Genomic DNA, 26781 nt, shown 5'->3' on the forward strand with positions numbered 1-26781 from the left:
TAGTTTTGTAACCAAGCAGTGGTATCAAAGTAGTCTGTAAATATATCAAACTGACTTTCCAGCTGATTAGGACAATTTGGTCACAACCTGGAAGATCTATTTTTGCCTTTGTAGATTTGTCTGCTCTGTGTTGCTTGCAAATACAGACACCTTAAATAGTTGCAATTGAACAACAAAAGAACCCAGAAAAAGCACAGCAGTTAAAAGGTTAATAAACAGTTTATTTGCATTTTACAAGATCAGTTTCCATACATTCTCAATTAATTTGCCATTAAAGTGCTGAAAAATAGTTTTCTTTGTATTTGTTTTGTTTTATAATCAAGGTACAGTTAATGACAAAAGATAACAGTTTGCACCTGTCAGAGGAATTAATGACAAAAATATTTGTTCCTCAGCTAGGATAACTTTTCTTTTACAAAAATAAGAAATATACAGAAACAATTAAGATGACGTCATAAGGACTGTGGCTTGAATTATTTTGCAACAGCAATGCATCTTTTGAACAACAAATAAATTACATGTGGATATTTGGTTGAAGTTGGTTTAGTCGTTTTGCCAAACAAATGAAAAGTCATTTTTGTTGAATTTGACACATCTTACTTGCTTCTGTATATGTGCAGTGTTTCTTTTTCATAAAACCATAATTTTAAAGGATAAAACATTTTAGCCCCCTGTAGGTAAAAGCAAAAAAATAAAAATAAACCCCTAGTAGTTTAAAATTAACACATTTTCATGGATCAACACTGAAGATACTCAGTGAATTGAAATATATATATATATATAAAATATATCTCAATCAAAGCTTGCTTAGGTAAACAGAAAGCTCTTACAGCATACAAAGCACAACCCTATACCTGAACAGAAGAGAAAAATCGTCCAAAATACTCCCAAAAAACTGTACACCTTTCTTCCTTACGGCACAGCTTTAAATATCACATAATCCAGGCTTTTTGAAATTCGTCACTTCTCCGTCTGCAAAAAATTGCCCATTTGCTCATCTGTATATCTGGGAGGAATTCTATATTGAATGAATTCAAACTGATACAGCCGACAAACCTTGCTGCTGTTTGTTTTAAGGCATTTGCTGCTTTTTTAAAAAAAGTTTTTCTTTGTTTAAAAAAGACTTGTGTTTTTTGGTGCAATTCAGCCAAGGCCACTTGGGAAGAATTTGGGGGATATTCACGACCCCAACAAAGGGTCAGAAATTTCTGGTGGGCTCTGCAATGTCACATGCCGTGGCCTCGCCGTGAAAATTGTGCCAATGATATATAAACTGCTCATCATCACCCTTAGATGAGCACGGATGCCGCTGTATCAGTCTGGAATTGTTTTACATCTCTGGAAGATAGAAATCTCTCAGTGGAACCTGCCCTATTCACAGTAAAACAGGAATGACTTTGCTCTCAAATCCTACTATTTCACTGTAGACCACCTGTTTCATTGCAAAGTATTTGAAGCCGGGAGGAAAAATATATATATACAGCGGGAGAAGGAGAGGGCCATGGGGAGAGAGGGACCTTATGTACAGGAAGGGGCGTTATGTACACAAGCATTTTCCTGGACTACTCTTTCTTTTTCGCCACTGTCAGCTCGACTGCCGGCACTCGGAAGGCGGCTTTTGTCCCACTTTCGTTACTCGAAGAGGAGGAAAGTCGAGATTTTTTGGACTCCAGGGAGGCTCCGCTGCCTTGTGTTCTCCCTGCCTCGTTGTCGCTTCCCGTGACCTCGTAAGACCCTTTGCTTTTCGACCCTATCCCCCCAAAAGTGCCAAATTTGATCTTGGCATGCTTGCTTTTGTCTCCTTCGTGCTCCAGCGTGCCGGTCGGGGTGGAGTGCGAGGAGTGCTCATCACTAAACGAGGACGACCGGTGCCGAGACTTTTTGGTCTTGAAGAAGGAGAACTTTCCTTTGGGCGAGACAGCTGCTTCCCCTACTTCCACTTCACCTTCTAAGGACCCTAAACTTGCTTTGAGCTCTCCTTCAACTCTGGCCCCAGATGTTGAGACCTCTGGGGAGCCGACACTTCCCTTGACTTTGGGTTTGGAGAAGGCAAACTTGGGCATTTTGATTTTAGATTTCTTCAATTTCAGGTCAGGTTCTTCCAGCTCAACCGTGCCTGCCTCAACGTGGAGACTTGCTTGTGGCGGTTGGGGAAACTCAACATCGACTCCGACTTCTCTTCCCACCGGTTCCTGCCCTGCCACCACAAATTTTGGTATTTTCATCTTAGGGAAGAACACCTTCCCAGGTGAACTTTCTAAATGGCCTTGTGGAGCATCCATCCCAACAGAAGGACCTTTGATACCTAATTTGGGACCACTGAGATCACCCCCTATGTTTGGTCCAGAAAAGTGAAAGTCCCCTGTCCCTTTGGCGCCCATGTGTAGCTCTGGCGTTTTGGCCTTGGGCCCTTTCAGATTGACCTCAAAGTCCGGCCTGGAAACCTTTGGACCTGAGACATTGAGGGAAGGTCCTCTCAAACAGATATCCGGGGTCCCAGTGTCCAAGTCCAGGCCAGAAACCTTCATGCCTGGCATTTCTAGCCCAATGTGTTGACCTTTCAAGTCGGTAGCAAACTGGGCATCTCCTTTCAAACTTGGTCCTTTCATGTTCAAATCAAAGTCAACTTCAGGTCCTTTGATCTGTGGTCCTGAAATGCTGCCTCCTTCACCAGCGATGGCAAACTGTGGAAGTTTCATGCAGGGAAGTTTAACTCCACCTCCAGAGCCTTCCACCTTGGGGGATGTCATGCTACCAGAAATGCCGAAATCTCCTTTGATCTTTGGTCCTTTCAGATTGATGTCTACGTCAGATCCAGAGATGCCTCCTTCCGAAGTCATCTTCACTTTCGGCCCTTTCATGTCAACATCTGGAGCTGTTAGATTGACGTCTAGACCTGAAGGCTTTTGCATCTGAAACTTCCCTTCAAATCCACCGACACCAACATCTGGCATGCCAACATCCATCTTCGGAGCTTTAATCTCACCAGAAAAACCCAGGTCTTTTCCTAGCTTTGGTCCTTTCAGGTTCACATCCATTTCAGGAATGCTTGCCTCTCCTCCAATTCGTGGGCAAGAGACATCAAGGTGTGCAGAGGGCAGCTGTTCTTGAATGTCTACATCTGGCCCTTCCAGGTTCATTCCTGGCTTCCCAAATTTTGGCAAGCTGAACTTGGGGAATTTCAGCTTCCCTCCTGGGCCTTGGAGTTCGGCCCCTGGGAGATCAACATCACCTTTTAGCTTTGGTCCTTTCAAATGAACATCAACACCGGGGGCAGAGAAGGAAGGTGCGGAAACATCCACAGGGGGTATGTTGACTGATGGACCTTTCAGGTTGATGTCAGGAATGGCAAGGTTGGCCTCAGCGCTGGGGATTCTCAGATCTCCTTCCAATTTGGGACCAGCCAGGTCAATGCTTTCACCTGAGAGCTTGAACTCGGGGGCCTTAAGACCAATATCGGGACCTCCAATGTTGACACTTGCACTTCCACTGGGAACGGAAGCTTCAAGACTGGGTGACGTCACATCCATTCCTGGCAGCTTGACCTCTCCTTCCACCTTAGGCAAAGAAGCATCAGCCTTGAACATGGGAGATTTGATGTCAAACTCAACATCAGGAAATGAGAGTTTTCCAAAGACCGGTTTCTTTCCCTTGGGGGATTTGATGTTGGCATCTGCTTTCAAGGATGCGTCTGGGACCGAGAGGCTTCCTTCCAAATCTGGTGATTTCAAATTGGCGTCCATTTCTTCACTCACATCAAAACCACCCTTCTTGCCTTTGACTTTAGGTCCACTCATGTGGAGTTTGGGCATTTTGAATTTGCTTTTCTTCCCTTTGGCAGAAATGGCAACATCTGGTGACTCAACGTTCAGCTCAGCTTCTGGAAGAGACACGTCCAAAGTGGGAGATTTCACATCAGCCTTGGGGCTCTTTGCTCCAAACCCAAATTTCGGCATCTTAAATTTGGGGAGTTTAACATTGCCCTCTGGCCCTTCAATATTCACATCAGGACATTCCAAGTCAATCTCTGGAGCTTTAGCTTCAATCCCTGGTCCTTGGATTCCAGGAATGGAGACATCCACATCACCCTTCATCTTGTGACCTTTCAGATTTAGGTCAATTTCTGGCATGGAGATCTGAGGTGCTTTGAAATGCATTTCAGGCATCTTCACCGTAGGACCCTTCAGTTGTCCTTCTGGTCCTTTGATGTCCAAACTCGGAGCTTCAATTTTCACATCAGAACCTGATACTTTCAACTCTCTTTCAGGCAGGTTGACGTCCAACCGAGGTCCTTCTCCTTTGAACTCAGGGGTGCCAAATTTAGGAAGCTTCATCTTGGGTATTTTTACTTTTCCATCTGGACCGTGGATATCAACAGTAGGACACGCAATGTCAATTTCAGGACCTTTCAAATCTCCTCCAAGTTTTAGTCCAGAGACATCACCTTTCAGACCGAGCTGTACATCAGGCATGGAGATTTGAGGGGTTTTCATCTGCATTTCAGGCATCTTAATTTTGGGACCTTTCCAACTTCCTTCAGGACCTCCAACATCGATGTCTACTTTGGGACCTCTGATGTCAACATCAGGAGCCTTCAGGTCAGCTTCCAACCTAGGCACTGAAACATCTACATCTCCTTTCATTTTGGGACCTTTCAAGTTCAAGTCAAAATCCGGCATGGAGATTTTGGGAGTTTTAAAATGCATTTCAGGCATCTTGATCTTAGGACCTTTGAGTTTTCCCTCTGGACACTGCAAATCCACATCAGGTATGGAGACATCCAGTTTAGGGCCCTTGATATCAAGATCAGGCTCCTTCAAATCAGTATCTATTTTGGGAGCAGATACTTCTAGATCTACGTCTCCTTTCAGTTTAGGGCCTCTGAGGTTGAAGTCCATGTCTGGCATGCTGATTTTGGGGGCCTTGATGTTAAATTCAGGCATCTGAAATTTAGGGCCTTTCATTTTGCCTTCAGGTCCTTTAATATCAATGTCAGGAGGATCTATCTGAGGAACATTAATGTCTATTTCTGGACCTTTAAGATCACCTTCAATCTTTGGCACAGATACATCCACATCTCCTTTCATCTTCGGACCTTTCAAGTTCATATCAGGCAGAGAAAATGTAGGGGCCTTAAAATGCATCTCTGGCACCTTAAATTTGGGTCCTTTCAACTTCCCTTCTGGGCCTTCAAGATCAACATCTGGAAGATCAACATTTAGTTTGGGCCCTTTGATGTCAATGTCAGGGCCCTTCAGATCACCTTCCAAGCTCGGGACTGAGACATCCACATCTCCTTTCACTCTGGGACCTTTGAGGTTCAAGTCAAAGTCTGGCATGGAGATTTTGGGAGCTTTGATGTTCATTTCGGGCATCTTAAACTTCGGACTCTTCCACCTCCCTTCTGGGCCTTCAATTTCTACATCTGGTGCATCAATATCCAATTTGGGACCTTTGATATCCACATCTGGGCCTTTCAGCTCTCCTTCCAGTTTTGGGATAGACACATCAACATCTCCCTTCAATTTCGGACCTTTGAGGTTCAGGTCAATATCAGGCATAGAGATCTTTGGGGTCTTGAAGTGCATTTCAGGCATCTTAAATCTGGGACCTTTAACTTTTCCTTCTGGGCCTTCAATGTCCAAACATGGAGCTTCAAATTCAACTTGTGGGACAGAAACATCAAGATCTCCTTTGGGGAGGCTTACGTCCACATCTGGACCTTCCCCCTTGAAGCTGGGCATTCCAAATTTGGGCATTTTGAATTTGGGCATCTTCAGCTTTCCTTCTGGTCCATGAAGTTCAACATCAGGTGCATCAATGTCTAATTTGGGACCTTTTATATCCACATCTGGACCTTTCAGATCTCCTTCCAGCTTTGGGACAGACACATCAACATCTCCCTTCAATTTTGGACCTTTGAGGTTCAGGTCAATATCGGGCATTGAGACCTTTGGGGTCTTGAAGTGCATTTCAGGCATCTTAAATTTGGGGCCTTTCACTTTTCCTTCTGGGCCTTCAATGTCCATACATGGTGCTTCAAGTTCAACTTTTGGGACAGAAATATCAAGGTCTGCTTTTGGGAGGCTTACATTCACATCCGGACCTTCCCCTTTGAAGCTGGGCATGCCAAACTTGGGCATCTTGAACTTAGGCATTTTGAGTTTTCCTTCTGGACCATGTAGGTCAACATCTGGAGCATCAATATCTAGCTTTGGACCTTTGATGTCAATTTCTGGGCCTTTCAAATCACCCTCTGGAACCGAGACATTCAGGTCTCCTTTCAGTTTGGGAGCTTTCAGGTTTAAGTCCACATCTGGCATTGAGAGTTTAGGAGTCTTAAAATGCATCTCTGGCATTTTAAATTTGGGACCTTTCCACTTCCCTTCAGGTCCTTCAAGATCAACATCTGGAACATCGACGTCTAGTTTGGGCCCTTTGATGTCAATGTCAGGGCCCTTCAGATCACCTTCCAAGTTCGGGACTGAGACATCCACATCTCCTTTCACTCTGGGACCTTTGAGGTTCAAATCAAAGTCTGGCATGGAGATTTTGGGAGCTTTGATGTGCATTTCAGGCATCTTAAACTTGGGACTTTTCCACTTTCCTTCAGGACCTTCAATTTCCACATCAGGCGCATCAATATCCAGTTTGGGACCTTTGATATCCACATCTGGACCTTCCAGCTTTGGAATAGAAACATCTGCATCTCCCTTCAACTTTGGACCTTTGAGGTTGAAGTCTACATCTGGCATGGAGATCTTTGGTGTCTTGATGTGCATTTCAGGCATCTTAAATCTGGGTCCTTTCACTTTTCCCTCTGGGCCTTCAATGTCCAAGCTTGGTGCTTCAAGTTCAACTTTGGGAAGAGAAACATCAAGGTCTCCTTTGGGGAGGCTTACATCCACATCTGGGCCTTCCCCTTTGAAGCCAGGCATGCCAAACTTTGGCATCTTGAATTTTGGCATCTTCAGTTTTCCTTCTGGTCCATGTAGATCAACATCTGGGACCTCAACGTCCAGCTTTGGACCTTTGATGTCAATCTCTGGTCCTCTAAGTTCTCCTTGCAGTCCTGGAGCTGAGACATCCATATCTCCCTTGAGTTTAGGTCCTTTCAGGTTGAAATCCACATCTGGCATTGAGATCTTAGGGGCCTTGATGTTCATGTCCGGCATCTTAAATTTGGGTCCTTTCCACTTTCCTTCTGGGGCCTCCAGTTCAATATCAGGAACATCTACATCAAGTTTAGGTGCTTTGATATCAACTTCTGGGCCCTTCAAATCACCTTCCAATGTAGGTAAGGTCACATCTGCATCTCCTTTTAATTTGGGTCCTTTCAGGTTTAAGTCAAAATCTGGCATGGAAATTTTGGGAGCCTTAAAGTGCATGTCAGGCATCTTAAATTTGGGGGCTTTCACTTTTCCTTCTGGGCCTTCTATGTCCACCTCAGGGATATCAACGTCCGCTTTGGGGCCTTTGATATCTATTTCTGGACCCTCAAAGTCACCTTCCAGTGTGGGAGCTTTCATATCAATATCTCCTTTGACTTTATGGCCTTTCAAATTCAAGTCAAAATCTGGTACAGAGATTTTAGGGGTTTTAAAATGTATGTCAGGCATCTTAAACCTGGGTCCTTTCAGTTTTCCTTCTGGGCCTTCAAGGTCAACATCTGGAACGTCAATGTCTACCTTTGGACCTTTGATGTCAACCTCAGGGCCCTTCAAGTCACCCTCCAACTTTGGCACAGAGACATCAACGTCTCCCTTCAATTTTGGGCCTTTCAGATTTAGGTCTATGTCTGGCATTGAGATTTTAGGAGTTTTGATATGCATTTCTGGCATCTTAAACCTTGGACCTTTCAGCTTCCCTTCTGGCCCTTCTAGGTCAGGAGTTTCAATGTCCACTTTGGGGCCCGACAGGTCAAGATCAGCTTTGGGAAGAGTTACGTCCACATCAGGAGCTTCTGCTTTGATTCCTGGTATTCCAAATTTGGGCATTTTAAACCTAGGCATTTTGAGTTTGCCTTCAGGGCCATGAACATCAATTTCTGGTGCACCAACCTCCATCTTGGGTCCTTTGATATCAACCTCAGGGGCTTTCAAATCTCCTTCCAGGCTTGGTGAAGAAACATTCAGGTCTCCCTTTAATTTAGGCCCTTTCAAATTTAATTCCACATCTGGCATTGAGACTTTAGGGGAGGAGATATTCAATGACGGCATTTTAAATTTACCACCTTTTGCTTTTCCTTGGATATCCACATCTGGACTCTGAACATTCACTTTTGGCCCTGAGATATCAACATCTGGTTTCTTGACCTTCACATCAACTTCAGGTGTATGAAGTTTGGGGCCAGAAAAATTGAATCTAGGAAGTTTAAATCGTGATTTCTTTGGTTTTGCTTCAATGTCTACTTTTGGTGTCTCCAGTTCAACATCAGGTCCTTTCAATGCAATGTCGGGTCCTTTAATGTCACCTCCTACATCTCCTTTGAGTTTTGGGCCTTTCAAATTCAAATCAATATCTGGCATTGAAATTTTGGGGACGTTAAAATGCATTTCCGGCATCTTCATTTTGGGGCCTTTCATTTTTCCTTCTGGGTGTTCGATTTCCAGATCAGGTGTTTCAATATCTAGTTTGGGACCAGATATATCCACTTCTCCCTTGGGTATGGTCACATCCACTGAAGGACCTTCTCCTTTAAATCCAGGCATCCCAAACTTGGGCATTTTAAATTTGGGCAGCTTGATTTTACCCTCTGGACCATGCAAGTCAACATCGGGCATATCAATGTCCATTTTGGGGCCTTGAATGTCCACATCAGGGGCTTCAACTTTTGGCAATGAAACATCCACATCTCCTTTCACTTTAGGTCCTTTCAGGTTCAAGTCAAAGTCTGGCATGGAGATTTTGGGAGCTTTGATGTTCATTTCAGGCATCTTAAATTTGGGTCCTTTCCACTTCCCTTCAGGTCCTTCAAGATCAACATCTGGAACATCAACGTCTAATTTGGGCCCTTTGATGTCAATGTCAGGGCCCTTCAGATCACCTTCCAAGCTCGGGACTGAGACATCCACATCTCCTTTCATTCTGGGACCTTTGAGGTTCAAATCAAAGTCTGGCATGGAGATTTTGGGAGCTTTGATGTTCATTTCGGGCATCTTAAACTTGGGACTCTTCCACCTCCCTTCTGGGCCTTCAATTTCTACATCAGGTGCATCAATGTCCAATTTGGGACCTCTGATATCAGGGCCTTTCAGATCTCCTTCCAGTTTGGGAACAGAAACATCAACATCGCCCTTCAGTTTTGGACCTTTCAAATTCAAGTCAAAATCTGGCATGGAGATCTTTGGAGCTTTGATGTGCATTTCGGGCATCTTAAATTTAGGACCTTTTATCTTTCCCTCTGGTACTTCCACACTTATATCAGGGGCATTAATATCTAATTGGGGTGCGTCAATATCGAGTTCTGGCCCCTTAACATCCCCCTCTAGCTTTGGCACAGAAACATCAACATCTCCTTTCATTTTAGGACCTTTCAAATTCAAGTCAAAATCTGGCATGGAAATTTTGGGAGCTTTGATGTTCATTTCTGGCATCTTAAATTTGGGCCCTTTCCATTTCCCTTCTGGTCCTTCTATGTCAACATCAGGGACATCAATACCTACTTTGGGACCTTTGATGTCCACACTTGGGCCTTTCAAATCCCCCTCCACTGTTGGTATAGATACATCGGCTTCTACTTTAGGCTTCCTCCAGTTCAAATCTATATCAGGCATAGAGATTTTAGGAACATTAAAATGCATTTCTGGCATCTTAAACTTAGGACCTTTAAGTTTTCCTTCAGGCCCTTCAAGGTCAACTTCAGGAAGGTCAACACCAACTTTGGGCCCTTTGATGTCCACATCAGGACCTTTCAGGTCACCTTCCAACTTTGGCACAGAAACATCCACATCTCCTTTCACTTTAGGTCCTTTCAGGTTCAAGTCAAAGTCTGGCATGGAGATTTTGGGAGCTTTGATCTCAGGCATCTTAAATTTGGGTCCTTTCCACTTCCCTTCTGGGCCTTCAAGATCAACATCTGGAAGATCGACGTCTAGTTTAGGCCCTTTGATGTCAATGTCAGGGCCCTTCAGATCACCTTCCAAGCTCGGGACTGAGACATCCACATCTCCTTTCACTCTGGGACCTTTGAGGTTCAAGTCAAAGTCTGGCATGGAGATTTTGGGAGCTTTGATGTTCATTTCGGGCATCTTAAACTTCGGAGTTTTCCACTTCCCTTCTGGGCCTTCAATTTCTACACCAGGTGCATCAATATCCAATTTGGGACCCTTGATATCCACATCTGGACCTTCTAGCTTTGGAACAGAAATATCCACATCTCCCTTTAGCTTTGGATCAAAATCAGGCATGGAGATCTTTGGTGTCTTGAAGTGCATTTCAGGCATCTTAAACTTGGGACCTTTCATTTTTCCTTCTGGGCCTTCAATGTCCAAACTTGGTCCTTCAAGTTCAACGTTTGGACCAGAAAGATCAAGATCTCCTTTGGGGAGGCTTACATCCACATCTGGACCTTCCCCTTTGAAGCCAGGCATGCCAAACTTGGGCATCTTGAATTTAGGCATTTTCAACTTTCCTTCTGGTCCATGAAGTTCAACATCAGGGGCATCAATGTCTAGTTTGGGACCTTTTATATCCACATCTGGCCCTCTTAGGTCACCTTCCAGCTTGGGAACAGAAACATCCACATCTCCCTTCAGCTTTGGACCTTTGAGGTTCAGATCAATATCAGGCATAGAGATCTTTGGGGTCTTGATGTGCATTTCAGGCATCTTAAATTTGGGGCCTTTCACTTTTCCTTCAGGACCTTCAATGTCCAAACTTGGTGCTTCAAGTTCAACCTTTGGACCAGAAACATCAAGATCTCCTTTATGGAGGCTTACATCAACATCTGGACCTTCCCCTTTAAAGCTGGGCATTCCAAATTTGGGCATTTTGAATTTGGGCATCTTCAACTTTCCTTCTGGTCCATGAAGTTCCACATTAGGTGCATCCATGTCCATTTTGGGACCTTTGATATCCACATCTGGCCCTCTTATGTCACCTTCCAGCTTTGGAACAGAAACATCCACATCTCCCTTCAGTTTTGGGCCTTTGAGGTTCAGATCAATATCAGGCATAGAGATCTTTGGGGTCTTGATGTGCATTTCAGGCATCTTAAACCTGGGCCCTTTCACTTTTCCTTCTGGGCCTTCAATGTCCAAGCTTGGTCCTTCAAGTTCAACTTTTGGACCAGAAGCATCAAAATCACCTTTAGGGAGGCTTACATCCACATCTGGACCTTCCCCTTTGAAACCAGGCATGCCAAACTTGGGCATCTTGAACTTAGGCATTTTCAACTTTCCTTCTGGTCCATGAAGTTCAATATCAGGTGCATCAATGTCTAGTTTGGGGCCTTTGATATCCACATCTGGCCCTTTTAGGTCACTTTCCAGCTTTGGAACAGAAACATCAACATCTCCCTTCAGTTTTGGACCTCGTAGGTTTAAGTCTACATCTGGCATGGAGAACTTTGGAGCTTTGATGTGCATTTCAGGCATCTTAAATTTGGGACTTTTCCACTTTCCTTCAGGACCTTCAATTTCTACATCAGGTGCATCAATATCCAGTTTGGGACCTTTGATATCTACATCTGGGCCTTCCAGCTTTGGAACAGAAACATCAACATCTCCCTTTAGCTTTGGACCTTTGACCTCTGGCATGGAGATCTTTGGTGTCTTGATGTGCATTTCAGGCATCTTAAATTTGGGCCCTTTCACTTTTCCCTCTGGGCCTTCAATGTCCAAAGTTGGTGCTTCAAGATCAACTTTGGAAAGAGAAACATCAAGGTCTGCTTTGGGGAGACTTATATCGACATCTGGGCCTTCCCCTTTGAAGCTGGGCATGCCAAACTTCGGCATCTTGAACTTGGGCATTTTTAATTTTCCTTCCGGTCCATGTAGGTCAACATCTGGGACATCAACATCGAATTTTGGATCTTTAATATCAATCTCTGGGCCTTTCAGATCTCCTTTAGGGAGGCTTACGTCAACATCTGGACCTTCTCCTTTGAAACTGGGCATTCCAAATTTGGGGGTTTTGAATTTTGGCATCTTCAACTTTCCTTCTGGTCCATGAAGTTCAACATTAGGTGCATCAATATCCACTTTGGGACCCTTGATATCCACATCTGGCCCTTTGAGGCCACTTTCTAGCTTAGGAACAGACACATCCACATCTCCCTTCAGCTTTGGACCTTTGAGATTCAAATCAACATCTGGCATGGAAATCTTTGGAGCTTTGATGTGCATCTCAGGCATCTTAAACCTGGGCCCTTTCACTTTTCCTTCTGGGCCTTCAATGTCCAAGCTTGGTCCTTCAAGTTCAACTTTTGGACCAGAAAGATCAAGATCTCCTTTAGGGAGGCTTACATCCACACCTGGACCTTCCCCTTTGAAACCAGGCATGCCAAACTTGGGCATCTTGAACTTAGGCATTTTCAACTTTCCTTCTGGTCCATGAAGTTCAACATCAGGTGCATCAATGTCTAGTTTTGGGCCTTTGATATCCACATCTAGCCCTTTTAGGTCACCTTCCAGCTTTGGAACAGAAACATCAACATCTCCCTTCAGTTTTGGGCCTCTGAGGTTCAGATCAACATCTGGCATAGAGATTTTTGGAGTTTTGATGTGCATTTCAGGCATCTTAAATTTGGGCCCTTTTAATTTTCCTTCTGGACATTCTAAGTGAATGTCTGGTGCTTCCACATCCAGTTTCGGAGACTTTACATCAATCTGAGGTCCTTCAAGATTGCCTCCAATATTTGGTACAGTTACATCCATCTGTCCTCTGGCTCCAGGTCCTTTGATGTTCAAGTCTACATCAGGCATGGAGATCTTTGGTGCTTTGATATTTAGTTTTGGCATCTTAAATTTTGAACCTTTTAGCTTTCCTTCAGGACCTTCAATATCAAGTTCTGGAGCTTCCACATCTATCTCTGGACCTGAAATGTCAATTTCTCCTTTTGGCAAGCTTAGTTCTACATCAGGACTTTCTAGTTTTGGGCTTGAAACAGTAAAAATTGGCATCTTCAATTTTGGCATTTTTAGTTTCCCCTCATTCTGGAGATCAACGTCTGGACCACTTAGTTCTACTGTAGGCTTCTTGATATCAATGCTGGGTCCCTTGAATTCTCCTTGTAATGTTGGAATAGAAACATCCATATCACCTTTCACATTTGGACCTTTCAAACTGAAGTCTGGCATGGAGACTTTGGGTGTTTTGAAATGCATTTCAGGCATTTTAAACTTTGGACCTTTCAGTTTTCCTTCTGGGCCTTCAAGGTCCACACTTGGCATATCAAAATCTATTTTTGGCCCTGAAACATCCAAATCTCCTTTGGGAAGGCTCACATTAACATCAGGACCCTCTCCTTTCAATCCAGGTGTTCCAAATTTTGGTAGCTTCATTTTGGGCATCTTCAACTTGGCTTCTGGGCCTTCAAGTTCAACTTCTGGGAGATCTATATCCAATTTTGGTGTAGCAAGATTGGGTCCTTTCAAATCTCCTTCTAGTTTTGGAACAGTCACATCCATTTCACCCTTCATTTTGGGGACTTTGAGATCTACATCTGGCATGGAGATTTTGGGAGCTTTAATATTCAGTTTTGGCATCTTGAATTTGGATCCTTTAATTTTTCCTTCAGGCCCTTCCAGCTCTACATCAGGGACATCAACATCCAGTTTATTATCTTCAATATCAAACTGAGGACCCTTAAGTTCACCTTCTATTTTTGATCCAGAAATGTCTGCATTCCCTTTCCATTTTGGCCCTCTTAGATTCAAATCTACATCTGGCATTGATATCTTTGGTGCATGAATATTAAACTCTGGCATCTTAAATTTGGATCCTTTTAGTTTTCCTTCTGGGCTTTCAATGTCTAAACTTGGTGCTGCTACATCAACTGTTGGAACAGAAACGTCAAAATCTCCTTTAGGGAGGCTTACATCCATATCGGGACCTTCTCCTTTGAAGCTGGGTATTCCAAACTTAGGCATTTTGAATTTTGGCATCTTCAATTTCCCTTCTGGTCCATGTAGGTCAACATCTGGAACTTCAATATCTAATTTTGGACCTTTGATATCAATTTCTGGACCTTTTATGTCACTTTCTAATTTTGGAATAGAAACATCAACATCTCCTGTGAGTTTGGGCCCCTTTCGATTCAAATCTGGCATGGAGATTGTAGGACCTTTAATATGCATTTCTGGCATCTTGACTTTGGGACCTTTAATTTTGCCTTCTGGTGCTCCAAGATCCCATCCTGGGGCTGCAATATCTACTTTAGGACCTGCAAAGTCAAGGCTGCCCTGGGTAAGACTGACGTCCACATCAGGAACTTCACCTTTCAAGCTGGGCACACTAAATTTAGGCATTTTCAATTTAGGCATTTTGAGTTCAGGCCCATGAAGGTCAACATCTGGTGCTGCAATGTCTACTTTAGGAGCCTTGATGCCCACAGCTGGGCCCTTCAGTTCTCCTTCCATCCTTGGTATGGAGACACCCATGTCGCCCTTGATTTTGTGACCTTTCAAATTTAAGTCAATGTCTGGAATGGAGATTTGCGGAGTTTTGATATGAGGCCCCTTCAGTTGGCCTGAAGGAGCTTTGAGGCCAATGTCAGGAGCAACAATGTCTACTTTGGGTCCTTTAAGGTCTATCTGTGGGCCCTTCAGACCACCTTCTAGTTTGGGCACAGAAACATCCATATCACCCTTTAATGATGGCCCTTTTAGGCTCAGGTCAAAATCGGGAACTGAAACCTTTGGTGCCTTAATGTCCAGCCCAGGAGCTCCCATGTCTACTTTAGGACCCGAGATGTCAAGGCTGCCTTGGGGAAGACTGATGTCCACATCAGGAATGTCAGCTTTCAAGCTGGGCACGCCAAATTTAGGCATTTTCAATTTGGGCATTTTGAGTTCAGGCCCATGAAGGTCAACATCTGGAGCTGCAATGTCTACTTTAGGTCCCTTGATGTCCACAGCTGGGCCCTTCAGTTCTCCTTCCACTCTTGGTATGGAAACACCCATGTCCCCCTTGACTTTGGGGCCTTTCAAATTTAGGTCAATGTCTGGAATGGAGATTTGTGGAGTTTTGATATGAGGTCCCTTCAGTTGACCTGAAGGTCCTTTGACGCCAATGTCAGGAGCAACAATGTCCACTTTGGGTCCTTTGAGGTCTATCTGTGGGCCCTTCAGACCACCTTCTAGTTTGGGCACAGAAACATCCACATCACCTTTTAATGATGGCCCTTTCAGGCTGAGGTCGAAATCTGGAACTGAAATCTTTGGTGCCTTAATGTCCAGTCCAGGAGCTCCCATGTCTACTTTAGGACCTGAGATGTCAAGGCTGCCGTGGGGAAGACTGACGTCCACATCAGGAACTTCACCTTTCAAGCTGGGCACACCAAATTTAGGCATTTTCAATTTGGGCATTTTGAGTTCAGGTCCATGAAGGTCAACATCTGGTGCTGCAATGTCTACTTTAGGAGCCTTGATGTCCACAGCTGGGCCCTTCAGTTCTCCTTCCACTCTTGGTATAGAAACACCCATGTCCCCCTTGACTTTGGGGCCTTTCAAATTTAGGTCAATGTCTGGAATGGAGATTTGTGGAGTTTTGATATGAGGTCCCTTCAGTTGACCTGAAGGTCCTTTGACGCCAATGTCAGGAGCAACAATGTCCACTTTGGGTCCTTTGAGGTCTATCTGTGGGCCCTTCAGACCACCTTCTAGTTTGGGCACAGAAACATCCACATCACCTTTTAATGATGGCCCTTTCAGGCTGAGGTCGAAATCTGGAACTGAAATCTTTGGTGCCTTAATGTCCAGTCCAGGAGCTCCCATGTCTACTTTAGGACCTGAGATGTCAAGGCTGCCGTGGGGAAGACTGACGTCCACATCAGGAACTTCACCTTTCAAGCTGGGCACACCAAATTTAGGCATTTTCAATTTGGGCATTTTGAGTTCAGGTCCATGAAGGTCAACATCTGGTGCTGCAATGTCTACTTTAGGTCCCTTGATGCCCACAGCTGGACCCTTCAGTTCTCCTTCCACTGTTGGTATGGAAACACCCATGTCCCCCTTGACTTTGGGGCCTTTCATATTTAGGTCAATGTCTGGAATGGAGATTTGTGGAGTTTTGATATGAGGTCCCTTCATTTGACCTGAAGGTCTTTTGACGCCAATGTCAGGAGCAACAATGTCCACTTTGGGTCCTTTGAGGTCTATCTGTGGGCCCTTCAGACCACCTTCTAGTTTGGGCACAGAAACATCCATATCACCCTTTAATGATGGCCCTTTCAGGCTGAGGTCGAAATCTGGAACTGAAATCTTTGGTGCCTTAATGTCCAGTCCAGGAGCTCCCATGTCTACTTTAGGACCTGAGATGTCAATGCTGCCTTGGGGAAGACTGACATCCATATCTGGAACTTCACCTTTCAAGTTGGGCACACCAAATTTAGGCATTTTCAATTTTGGCATTTTGAGTTCAGGCCCATGAAGGTCAACATCTGGGGCCGCAATGTCTACTTTAGGTCCCTTGATTCCCACAGCTGGACCCTTCAGTTCTCCTTCCACTGTTGGTATGGAAACACCCATGTCCCCCTTGACTTTGGGGCCTTTCAAATTTAGATCAATATCTGGAATGGAGATTTGTGGAGTTTTTATATGAGGCCATTTTAGTTGATCAGAAGAACTCTTGATGCCAATGCCAGGAGCAGCAATGTCCATTTTGGGGCCCTTGATGTCAATCTGTGGGCTCTTCAGGTTGCTTTCCAGTTTGGGCACAGAAACATCCATATCACTCTTTAATGATGTCCCTTTTAGGCTCAAGTCAACATCTGGCACAGCAACTTTGATTGGGGTAGGTTTCCCAGAGGGCATTGAGATTTTTGGACCTTTGAATGGTTCACCAAGGTCAACATTGGTGCCCTCAATACTCATGCCAGGCCCTTTCAAGTCCCCTTCAAACTTTGGCCCCGAAATATATACAGCTCCTTTTCCTTTGGGACTTTTAAGATTCAAGTCAATATTTGACATAGAGATTTTGGGTGTCTGTCCACTAATCTCAATCCCTCCTTTTGGAACATTGATATCTGCTGCAGGGCCTGAAACAGAAAATTTAGGAATATCCATATGGTGTATTTTGAATTTGTCTTCACTGCCTTCAAATCCAATGTCTGGAGCCCCAAAATCTATCTTTGATTTCACCCCACCTTTCAAATCCAGTCCCTTTACACCTATATCCAACTTTGGTTCTAGTATTCCTCTGCTTGCGACCGCATCTTTGGGGCCTCCTGGAAATCCTCCTGGGCCTTTGATTGTCACAGATGGAGCTGTTGCATCCAGTTGAGGAACCTCAATGTCAGCACCTGGAGATGATATTCCAAATTTGGGCATTCTCATTGCAGGGAATGTAAGATTTCCTTTGCTGTCATCATCGAGACCTGGACTTGTCATCTTGCCTTCAATGCCTGAGGCAGGGACCTTTACCCCTGCGCCTTGAAACCCTCCCAATTCCCCTTTAATTTTAGGACTTTTGATATCGAATTGCAGTCGATCCCCTGTTTTCCCATTGATTTCAGGGCTGCTGAAATCTGTCTGACCTCTCAAACCTTTACCCATGATGTCAGAGACTTGGATATCAGGTTTCCCCATCTTTGGCTGCCGCACAAGGGTATCGGGAACACCTGCCTCAAATTTTCGGGTAGGCAAGTCAATCGTTGGTCCAGAATATGTCACGTCATAAAATTTCCCTCCTTCGTGGGAGGTTTTTCCAAAGCTGGTTCTCCCAGGCGAATCCACGTGTGGGATCTTGATGACAGTTTTCCCAGGTTCTGATTCAATTCCAACATTAGAAATCTGGGTAAGTTCATGTTTAGGAATTTTGATCTTGAACTCAGGACTGCTGATGTCAATCTCTTTGGCACCTTCGTGGCCGGTAACATCAACAGTGTAAGCTGTGACTCTTTTGGTAACTGTGATGGTCCTGCTTTGAGTTCCTGCATGCTCAATTTCTGTGCCATCTTCTGATTTAAGGCGAGGTTTAATTTTCGTGGTGTAAATCCGCTGATACTCTTCATCATCTCCACTCTGAAAGGAAAAGGAATTGTGTATCAAACTTTCTGCTCAAACTAGTGCGCTTCAACAAGGCAATCATTGATGGTAGCAATCTGTATCAAACAACATCCCAAAATGTCTACAGTGATACGTCTCATCATTTCAAATATTCTTGCTTAGAACATAAAATAATAGGGTTGGAAAGGAAGATTGGGGGTCTTTTAGTCCAAACCCCTGCTCAAGCAGGAGACCCTGTACTATTCTAGTCAAATGGCTGTCCAATGTTTTCTTGAAAACCTCTAGTGATGGAACACCCACAACTTCTGGTGGCAAGCAGTTCCACTGGTTAATTGTCCTCACTGTCAAGAAATTTCTCCTTAGTTCCAGGTTGCTTCTCTCCTTGATTAGTTTCCATCTGTTGCTTCTTGTCCTACCTTCTGGTGCTTTGGAGAATAGGTTGACCCCCTCTTTTTTGTGACAGCCCCTCAAATATTTGGAAAGCTGCTGTCATATCACCCCAGGCCTTCTTTTCACTAGAGTAGCCCATCCAATTCCTGTAAACGTTCTTTAGCCTCCAGTCCCCTAATCATCTTTGTTGCTCTTCTCTGCATTTTCTAGAGTTAGTTCAACTACACTTACTTCATCTGGATGTCTATATTGTACAATATCAGAACATCCAGCCAAGTGGGATATCTCTGCCAAATGTGAGGTATTTGATATTGTTTTTCTGGGCAAAATGTACAAAATATAAGCGGCTTGGTGGCACAATGTTGCTCAAGACAAGAGGACAATGTGCCACTTTGACAATATCAAGCACTTGATATTTTTTCATTCTCTTATTGCACGCACGCACACACACACACACACACACAGTATGATTGTGTGTATGCACATTTAATTCTATGATTCCCTGAAAGTATTGCCCATTTCTTACCTCCACCCACCAATGTCAGGTTCTTACCTTCCACCAGCCTGGAAATACATCATGGACAGGTTCAAAGAAACATGTGCCATTCAAATCCAGATTGGCAAAATACAAATCAGATATTTAAAAAAACCATGCTTAATGTCATGAGCTGATTCCACCACAGTCAAAAAACCCTGGAATCTTACAGATTAAATTTTTAACAATTGTTAAATCTGGGATGTTGTTTGGCAGGTGCCTGTCTATTTGAATTCTAAAGTCCCGGAGCAATTTAGCTTCTTCATTTCCTATGACTTTTTCTATTGTATGGTTCCACCAGTTCTTGTTTATACAGGTAGTCCTTGACTTACAATCACAACTGAGCCCAAGATTTATTTTGCTAAGCGAGACATTTGTTGAGTTTTGCCCCATTTTATTATCTTTCTTGGTACAGTTGTTACGTGAATCAGTGAAGTTATTAAGTTACTAGAATCTGGCTTCCTTACTGACTTTGTCAGAAGGTTGCATGTTAACTCCAGGACACTGCAACTGTCATAAATAGGAGCCAGTTGCCAAGAATTTTGATTACATGGGGATGCTGCAATGGTCATATGTATGAAGATATATGTAAGTCAGTTTTTCCAGCACCGTTGTAACTGAAACATCACTAAAAAAAATGGTTGTAAGTCAAGGACTATCTATAGGCAAATGGTATTAAGAGCCTCTCTATGAGGGAGTTCAGTGGTTAAGAAGCTCCATAATTAAAATAAAATAATAAAATAATATAATAAAATAAAATAAATCAAATCAAGTCAAATAAAACAAAACAATAAAATAAGTAAAATAAAATAAAATAAAATAAACCAAGTCAAATAAAATGAAATGAAATGAAATAATAAAATAAAATATAATTCCAGTAAAATAAAATAAATCAATTAAATCAAATTAATTAAAATAATAAGAAAATAAAATAAGTAAAATATAATATAATAAAATAAACCAAGTCAAATAAAATAAAATACTAGTAAAATAAAATAAATCAATTCAATTCAATAAATTAAAATAAGTAATAAAATAAAAAATAAAATAAAATTAATTGGCTGGAGTTAGCCAGGTGTTTAGATTGGATTTGGCATTTTTATGCACCTACTGAGCACTTCCTACTACTATTATTGTTATTGTTATTGTTGTTGCTATTATTATTATTATTATTATTATTATTATTATTATTCCTCCTCTATTATCTTCCACTCTTGGCTCCAGCTGAGGGAAACTTTTCCCTCAGGCCGGCTCTCCCTGCCCTGTTTTTTCAGCTGCTGCCTCCTTTCCTAGCTGCCTCTTCCCAGCCAGGCTGCCTTTTCCCCTCCCCAGTTTTTCTCTTTATTTTGAACCCTGGGCTTTGGCTCCATTGGTGCTGGAGCCCCTTCTTCATGAGGGCCTCAGAGCTCCCAGGTAGCCATTTTGTCTTCCCTCCTTCTCCCCGAAGCCCAACATGGCTGCTTGACTAACAGCTGCTGTGTGATTAGTAGCTGCTGTTTGATTGGCAGCTGAGTCATCCTGACAAGGGGAAGGGGTAAGGCTGAGGAGAAGGCGGGACCACAGGGACCCTGGGGCTCAAGGCAATGAAGACCATGCGTCACTATCCTTGTGCAAATGCCGGCAGCTTCTGGCTGCGCACACCTGCACACAACTGGATCCTCCGAAGGCCCCTGCAGCTAGCTTGCCCTCAATCAGATGATTGTTTGTGCAAGAGAGCCATGAATCGATGTTTGTCAGTACTGATCAGCCTAAAGCAGCTAAAAGAAACAATTAAATAAGGGGGAGAAATGAACTTTTTTGCTCTCTGACCTTCTGGATACTTTTATAGATTTCTAAAAAGTAAAGAAAGAAACTATATGGGAGGGGGAGGGAGGGAGGGAAAGGAAGGAAGGAAGGAAGGAAGGAAGGAAGGAAGGAAAAGGAAGGAAGGAAGGAAGGAAGGAAGGAAGGAGGAGGGAGGAAAAAGAAGAAAGGATATTGAAGAAAGGAAGGAAGGAGGAGGGAGGAAAAAGAAGGATATGAAAAGGAAGGAAGGAGAAAAAGAAAAGAAAGGAAAGAGAAAAAGAAAGAAAAGAAGAGAAAGAAAAGAAAGAAGGGAAAGAAAGAAAAGGAAGGAAGGAAGGAAGAGAGAGGGAGAGGAAGGAAGGAAGAAAGAAAGAAAAAGAAAGAAAGAAAGAAAGAAGAAAGAAAGAAAGAAAGAAAGAAAGAAAGAAAGAAAGAAAGAAAGAAAGAAAGAAAGAAAGAAAGAAGAAGAAAGAGTTTTACATGGGCAAATTATGCTCCTGGCTCGTATCTCTTGCCAATCAGCGCCCCCTCCCCAAATGAGAAAGTGAGCCCGTCTTTGGTCCTATCTCAAGGGGGAGTCTGACTCGAGCCTCACCAAACCACTGCAGTCCCTGGGACCTGAAATGCTCCCCCCAGTCAGCTTCCACCTTATGCTTGCTTGTGCTTGCAAAGAGGGGAGGGAGGGAAACCCACCCACCCCTTCATGGAGATGGTCCATCCTCAGCCTGCCTTCCCCAATTTGTTTTTCTCTCCCTGACGGTGAAATTGTACCAGACCGACTTTTTCAACCACTATTTGCAGGAAGTGGATCAAACCAGGTCTCTAATGCTCTCACTAATTATACCATGGCTGCAATAACAGAATGACAGGAGTTGGAGGGGACCTTGGAGGTCTTCTAGTCCAGCCCCCTCCTCAAGCAGGAGACCCTATACTATTTCAGACAAATGGCAGTCCTGTCTCTTCTTGAAAATCCTCCAGTGTTGGAGCACCCACAATTTCTGAAGGCAAGCCGTTCCACTGATTAATTGTTCTCATTGTCGGGAAATTTCTCCTTCGTTCTAGATCAATCTCAAATTTTAAGCACCCTTGACCTAGAATTAAATAAGGCACTCAAGATAAACTGAGCTTGTTGTGTTCCTTAAATATTCCACACGTGCACAGTACTTCTTCCATTCTTCTTCTTTTCACACTTACTCACCAAAACGACTTCTGGGCTCCTTGGAGGAAACATGTCATAGGAGCCAGACTGCCCTGGTAATGGGGAGCGGTCTCCCTTCCTCTGTAGCCGCAGGCCCACCGTATGATGACCCACATTTTTAAGGAGCTCCGAGACCTCTCCTGAGTGCACGTTGTCAAAATAGATGGTGGCGCTCACAATCTGGTCTCCTGCAGAACGAGAAAGGCCAGGATTTGGTTGTTAGATTAGGAAGAGCTCAAGGAGACATCAAGGAAAGGTAGAAAGGATAATGACAAGAGTTGGAAGGGATCTTGGAGGTCTTGTAGTCCAACCTCCTGCTCGAGGCAGGAGACCTTATTCCATCCCACACAATGGATATCCAATCTCCTCTTGAAGACTTCCAGTGTTGGAGAACCCACAATTTCTGGAGGCAAGCTATTCCACTGATTAATTGTTCTTGCTGTCAGGAAATTTGCGCTTAGTTCTAGGTTGGACCTCTCTTTGATAAGTTTACACTTTTTGTCCTGCCCACAGGTGCTTTGGAGAATAGCTTGACTCCCTCTTCTTTGTGGAAGCCCCTCAGATATTGGAAGATGCTATCACATCACCCTAATTCTTCTTTTCATTAAACTAATCGTACCCGATTCCTGCAGCCATTCTCCAGCCCCCTAACCATCTTTCTTGCTCTTCTCTGCACTCTTTCTAGAGTCTCAACATCTTTTTTCATATTGTGGTGATCAAAACAATGAAAGTGGTGCCACCACACAAGTGCCATCCCATTGGTAGGCATGTCATCTCACATGTGGACAAAACTGAAGGAATATACAGCATACACAAGAGCGTTAGATCTTGGATACTGCTCTTCCGTTAATGGCTGTAATGTGCTTTCTTTCAAATATTCCTCTAATTTGTTTGCATCTATTTCTTCTTGGTTATATAAATTCTCAAAATAATCTCTTGTAATTGTTTTCTTTTTCTCCAATTCCGTCTCTAATATCCCATTATTATCTTGCAATTGGTATATAATTCTTTTTTGGTTTTCTTTTTTCAGTTTATACGCTAACCATCTTCTGGGTTTGTTTGCGTATTCAGAGTAATTTTGTTTTGTGTATAGCATTGTCTTAATTAAATCTTCCTGGTCTAATATATTCAATTCATGTTTAAGTAATATCAAGTCATTTTTAATTTGTTCGTCCCCTGGGGCTTTCATTAATCTATCTTCTAAATCTTTTAGTATTTTTATTAACAGGTTTTGTTTCTTCCACTTTTCTTTATTTCTCTTGGCTGTAAAGGCTATCGATATACCCCTTAGGTACGCCTTCATTGTATCCCAAAGAATTTGCAACGAGGTATCTTGTTTTTTATTAAATTTAAAAATATCTCTAATTCTTCCTTAATTTTTTGAGTGTATCCTTTTTCTTTCAATAGTTGTGGGTTAAATGTCCACCTAGCTTTCTTGTAAGTTTGGATTTTCTGCCCAAGTGTTGGTTAATATTTCTATATTTTTATATCCTTGAGTAGATCATTATTCATCCATGCCATATCTAACCTAGACCAGGATTTATGTGGATTGGAGTAGAAGGTAAACTGGACCACTTCTGGATTCAATTTCCAAGGAGAAATTTTCTAACAGTGAGAATAATGAACCAGTGGAACTGCTTGCCTTCAGAAGTTGTGGGAGCTCCAACACTGGAGACTTTTAGGAAGAGACTGAACATTTGTCCAGAATGGTATAGAGTCTTGCGAAGATGGTTGGACTAGAAGACTCCAAAATCCCTTCTGTTATTCTATAGTGACCCCAAGATTGTTTGACTAACCTTCCTGTACAATTCCTGTCTTGGCAGCTGGCGAGTCCTGTTGGATCTGCTTCACAAAGACACCTTCATCTGTCTCTTTGATGGTAATACCATGAGAGCTGCCTTGCCAATCAGGGAGTAGGATCTCCCGCGTACTCTCTTCTTCCTTGTCCATCTTAGGCACAGAAACAAGAAGCTGTCAATCTCCCAAAGGCTTAAAACATAAAAATAAGGGGAAATCCTATTCGAGAGATATTCAAATTGCGTAACACTTAAAACTAACTGATAGAAGTGTAATGGTTTATACTTACATACATACGACATATATATATATATATATATATATATATATATATATATATATATATATATATATATATATATGTGTATAATGTTTTCTGAGGTTCTCGCGGTATTTGTATGTGGATCTTTGGTTTCTCCACGGAGAAAACCCGAATAACCAAAGATCCTATATATATATATATATATATATATATATATATTTTTATTTTATTTCTTAAGTTTTGGGTACTTACATGTATGGTATTCAGCTTTGTTCGGGTATTTTCCACGTCATTATAGTTGTGCTTTTAAAGTTGTAGCAATGTTCAGCAGAGATCTCATCTGCCATCATCAGGCTTCTGTACTGTGTTCGTCTGTGAGTCAGACTTTCACAGTTGTTTCAGTTTGACTTTCAGTAAAAGTCTGACTCACAGACGAACCCAATACAGAAGCCTGATGATGGCAGATGAGATTCTGCCGAAACGTTGCTACAACTTTAAAAGCACAACTACAATGACGTGGGAAAATACTCGAACAAAGCTGAATACCATACATGTAAGTACCTCAAAACTTAAACACACACACACACACACACACACATATACACATATACACACACACATATATATACACATATATACATATATACATATATACACATATATATATACACACACATATATATATATATATATACATACATACATACATACATACACATACACACACACACACACACACACACACATACATGTCCTATTTTCTTACCAAGGATCTCATGTGGATGCAAGTATAAATGAGACCTCAACTCTGATGAGCTTTTCTGGATCAACCAGAGTTAGCAGGCTGCTGACATTTGGATAAAAGCCTTTAGATCATCCAAATTGGCCAGCAAACTTATCCACAAAAAAAGCACCAATGAAAAGCATTGAAAATTAAATTCATTAAGGTGGAAATTACAATTTGCCACATAATAGCTAAGAAATATTATAATCCAGTGTTTTCCAACCTTGGCCACTTTAAGACGGGTGGACTTCAACTCCCAGAATTGGCTGGGGAATTCTGGGAGTTGAAGTCCACCCGTCTTGAAGTGGTCACATTGAGAAACAGTGCTCAAATCTATCATCTCAACAAGCGAAATCAACACTGTAAAACAGATACACTTAAGGATCACATGATTCAGTGAACAGCTGTGGTGATTTGCTTAATGAACAACCATAGCAAAAAAAAAAAGGTCATAAAATTGAATCACGTGGTCCTTCAGTTAATCTGTTTTTCCCCTGTTGACTTTGCTCATTGAGCAGTGATTCTCAACGTGACCGCTTTAAGGAGCCCAACTCACAACTCGCTCCTTGTTTAGCAACGGAAATTCCTAATTGTGGCCATATATAGAAGACTATCTCTGCTGCTGTTTCTAAAAGGTAGAGGGAAACATGAGTCGCCGTATAGTCTCCAACCTTTCTAGGACTTTGCTTCAGGTAGGATCCGCCCCAGGAATGCAGTACTTCTCACTTGCCGATCCTTTTGGTAATGTTCGTTCCAACTTCACAACCTAGGAAAGAGATTAAAACTTCTGGTGAATAAAATCACTCTCAGTTTTTCTGAAACCTCGAATGTCAGAATTTTACCAAGCACACAACTTGGCAGCCTGTCAGGTCAGTTTTATTTTACTATTTTACTGTACTTTTAATACTTTATTTTTTATTTTATTATTTTATTTACTAAACATTTTATGGCACCCATATCAGAAGTGGTATTCAGCAGGTTCTGACCAGTTCTGGAGAATTGGTAGCAGAAATTTTTAGTTTGGAGAACCAACCAATGCCACCTCTGACTGGCCCCGCCAACCCCATCTATTCCCTGCCTCCCATTGAGTCCCAGCTGATTGGCTGGGTCTTCTTTGATTGCCCTGCACGGGAGAACGGAGCTGGAAAGCAGGTTAGTGGGGTGGGGAGGGAAGGGGGATTTTGCAGTATCCTTCCCCTGCCACGCCCACCGAACCACACCCACAGAAACGGTAGTAAAAATTTTTTGAATCCCACCATTGACCCATATGCTCGGTAAGGTGACAGCTTTTAATTCCTAATTCCTTTCACATCTTTCTTTTTCTATGAAAAGCATAAATATTTCCTCCCTTTCTGCACAAATTTAAGTGTAGCAAGATTTCACACGAAATTTTTACAGATAACCTGACAGGTTGCTTTTTTTCCCCAAGATAGGAAAACACGCAAAATGTTTTTATAAGTGGCAGCTTTTGCAATCAGCTTGACAAAGCATGCTGTGAGATTCGAAAGCTTGCACATTCCTCGCTAAAACCAGCTGGCTGCACAAACGACACTTTTAATTCCCAGTGGTTCGGTTGGCCGCCTTCTCCCCAAGAAAATACAGCTACAGCTACTGTTTACATGTCGTCAGAATGAATTTGTCAGCACAGATCTCTCCATTCAAAAAAAACCCCACCCCACCTGTATATTCCTATCAAGCCATTATTAATCATTAATATCGGATGAGGATTCTGAAGTTTACACATCATAAAAGGAACATGAACTTACTGTTTGCATCAAAATTCATAGGGTCAAAAAAGCCACATCAAACTGACATACACTGGGAGTTGAAGTCCACATGTCTTCACGTTACGGAGATTGA

At 42.7% G+C, this 26781-nt stretch overlaps 1 protein-coding gene across 5 annotated transcripts in view; it reads right to left on the minus strand.

Annotated features, from left to right (window-relative positions):
- Positions 1-200: 200 nt before the first annotated feature.
- Positions 201-26781, minus strand: part of AHNAK (AHNAK nucleoprotein) — a 74633-nt gene continuing 48052 nt past the window's right edge. The window contains exons 2-6 of one of the 5 annotated variants that reach the window (XM_087943475.1): positions 25593-25687; positions 23875-24028; positions 22079-22266; positions 12293-18185; positions 201-11743 (exon numbers count right to left, since the gene is read on the minus strand). In XM_087943475.1, the coding sequence (XP_087799601.1) occupies positions 1563-11743; positions 12293-18185; positions 22079-22266; positions 23875-24028 (16416 nt within the window). In that variant the 5' untranslated portion in view covers positions 25593-25687 and the 3' untranslated portion in view covers positions 201-1562. Of the gene's footprint in view, positions 18186-22078; positions 22267-23874; positions 24029-25577; positions 25688-26781 lie in introns of all 5 variants that reach the window. The other 4 variants (XM_087943476.1, XM_087943474.1, XM_087943472.1 and 1 more) reach the window with 4 other exon arrangements.

The sequence above is a fragment of the Notechis scutatus genome, chromosome 14 (genome assembly GCF_049901735.1).
Source record: "Notechis scutatus isolate UNSWTSFEM ecotype Mainland chromosome 14, rNotScu1.2, whole genome shotgun sequence".
Lineage (NCBI taxonomy): Eukaryota > Metazoa > Chordata > Lepidosauria > Squamata > Elapidae > Notechis > Notechis scutatus.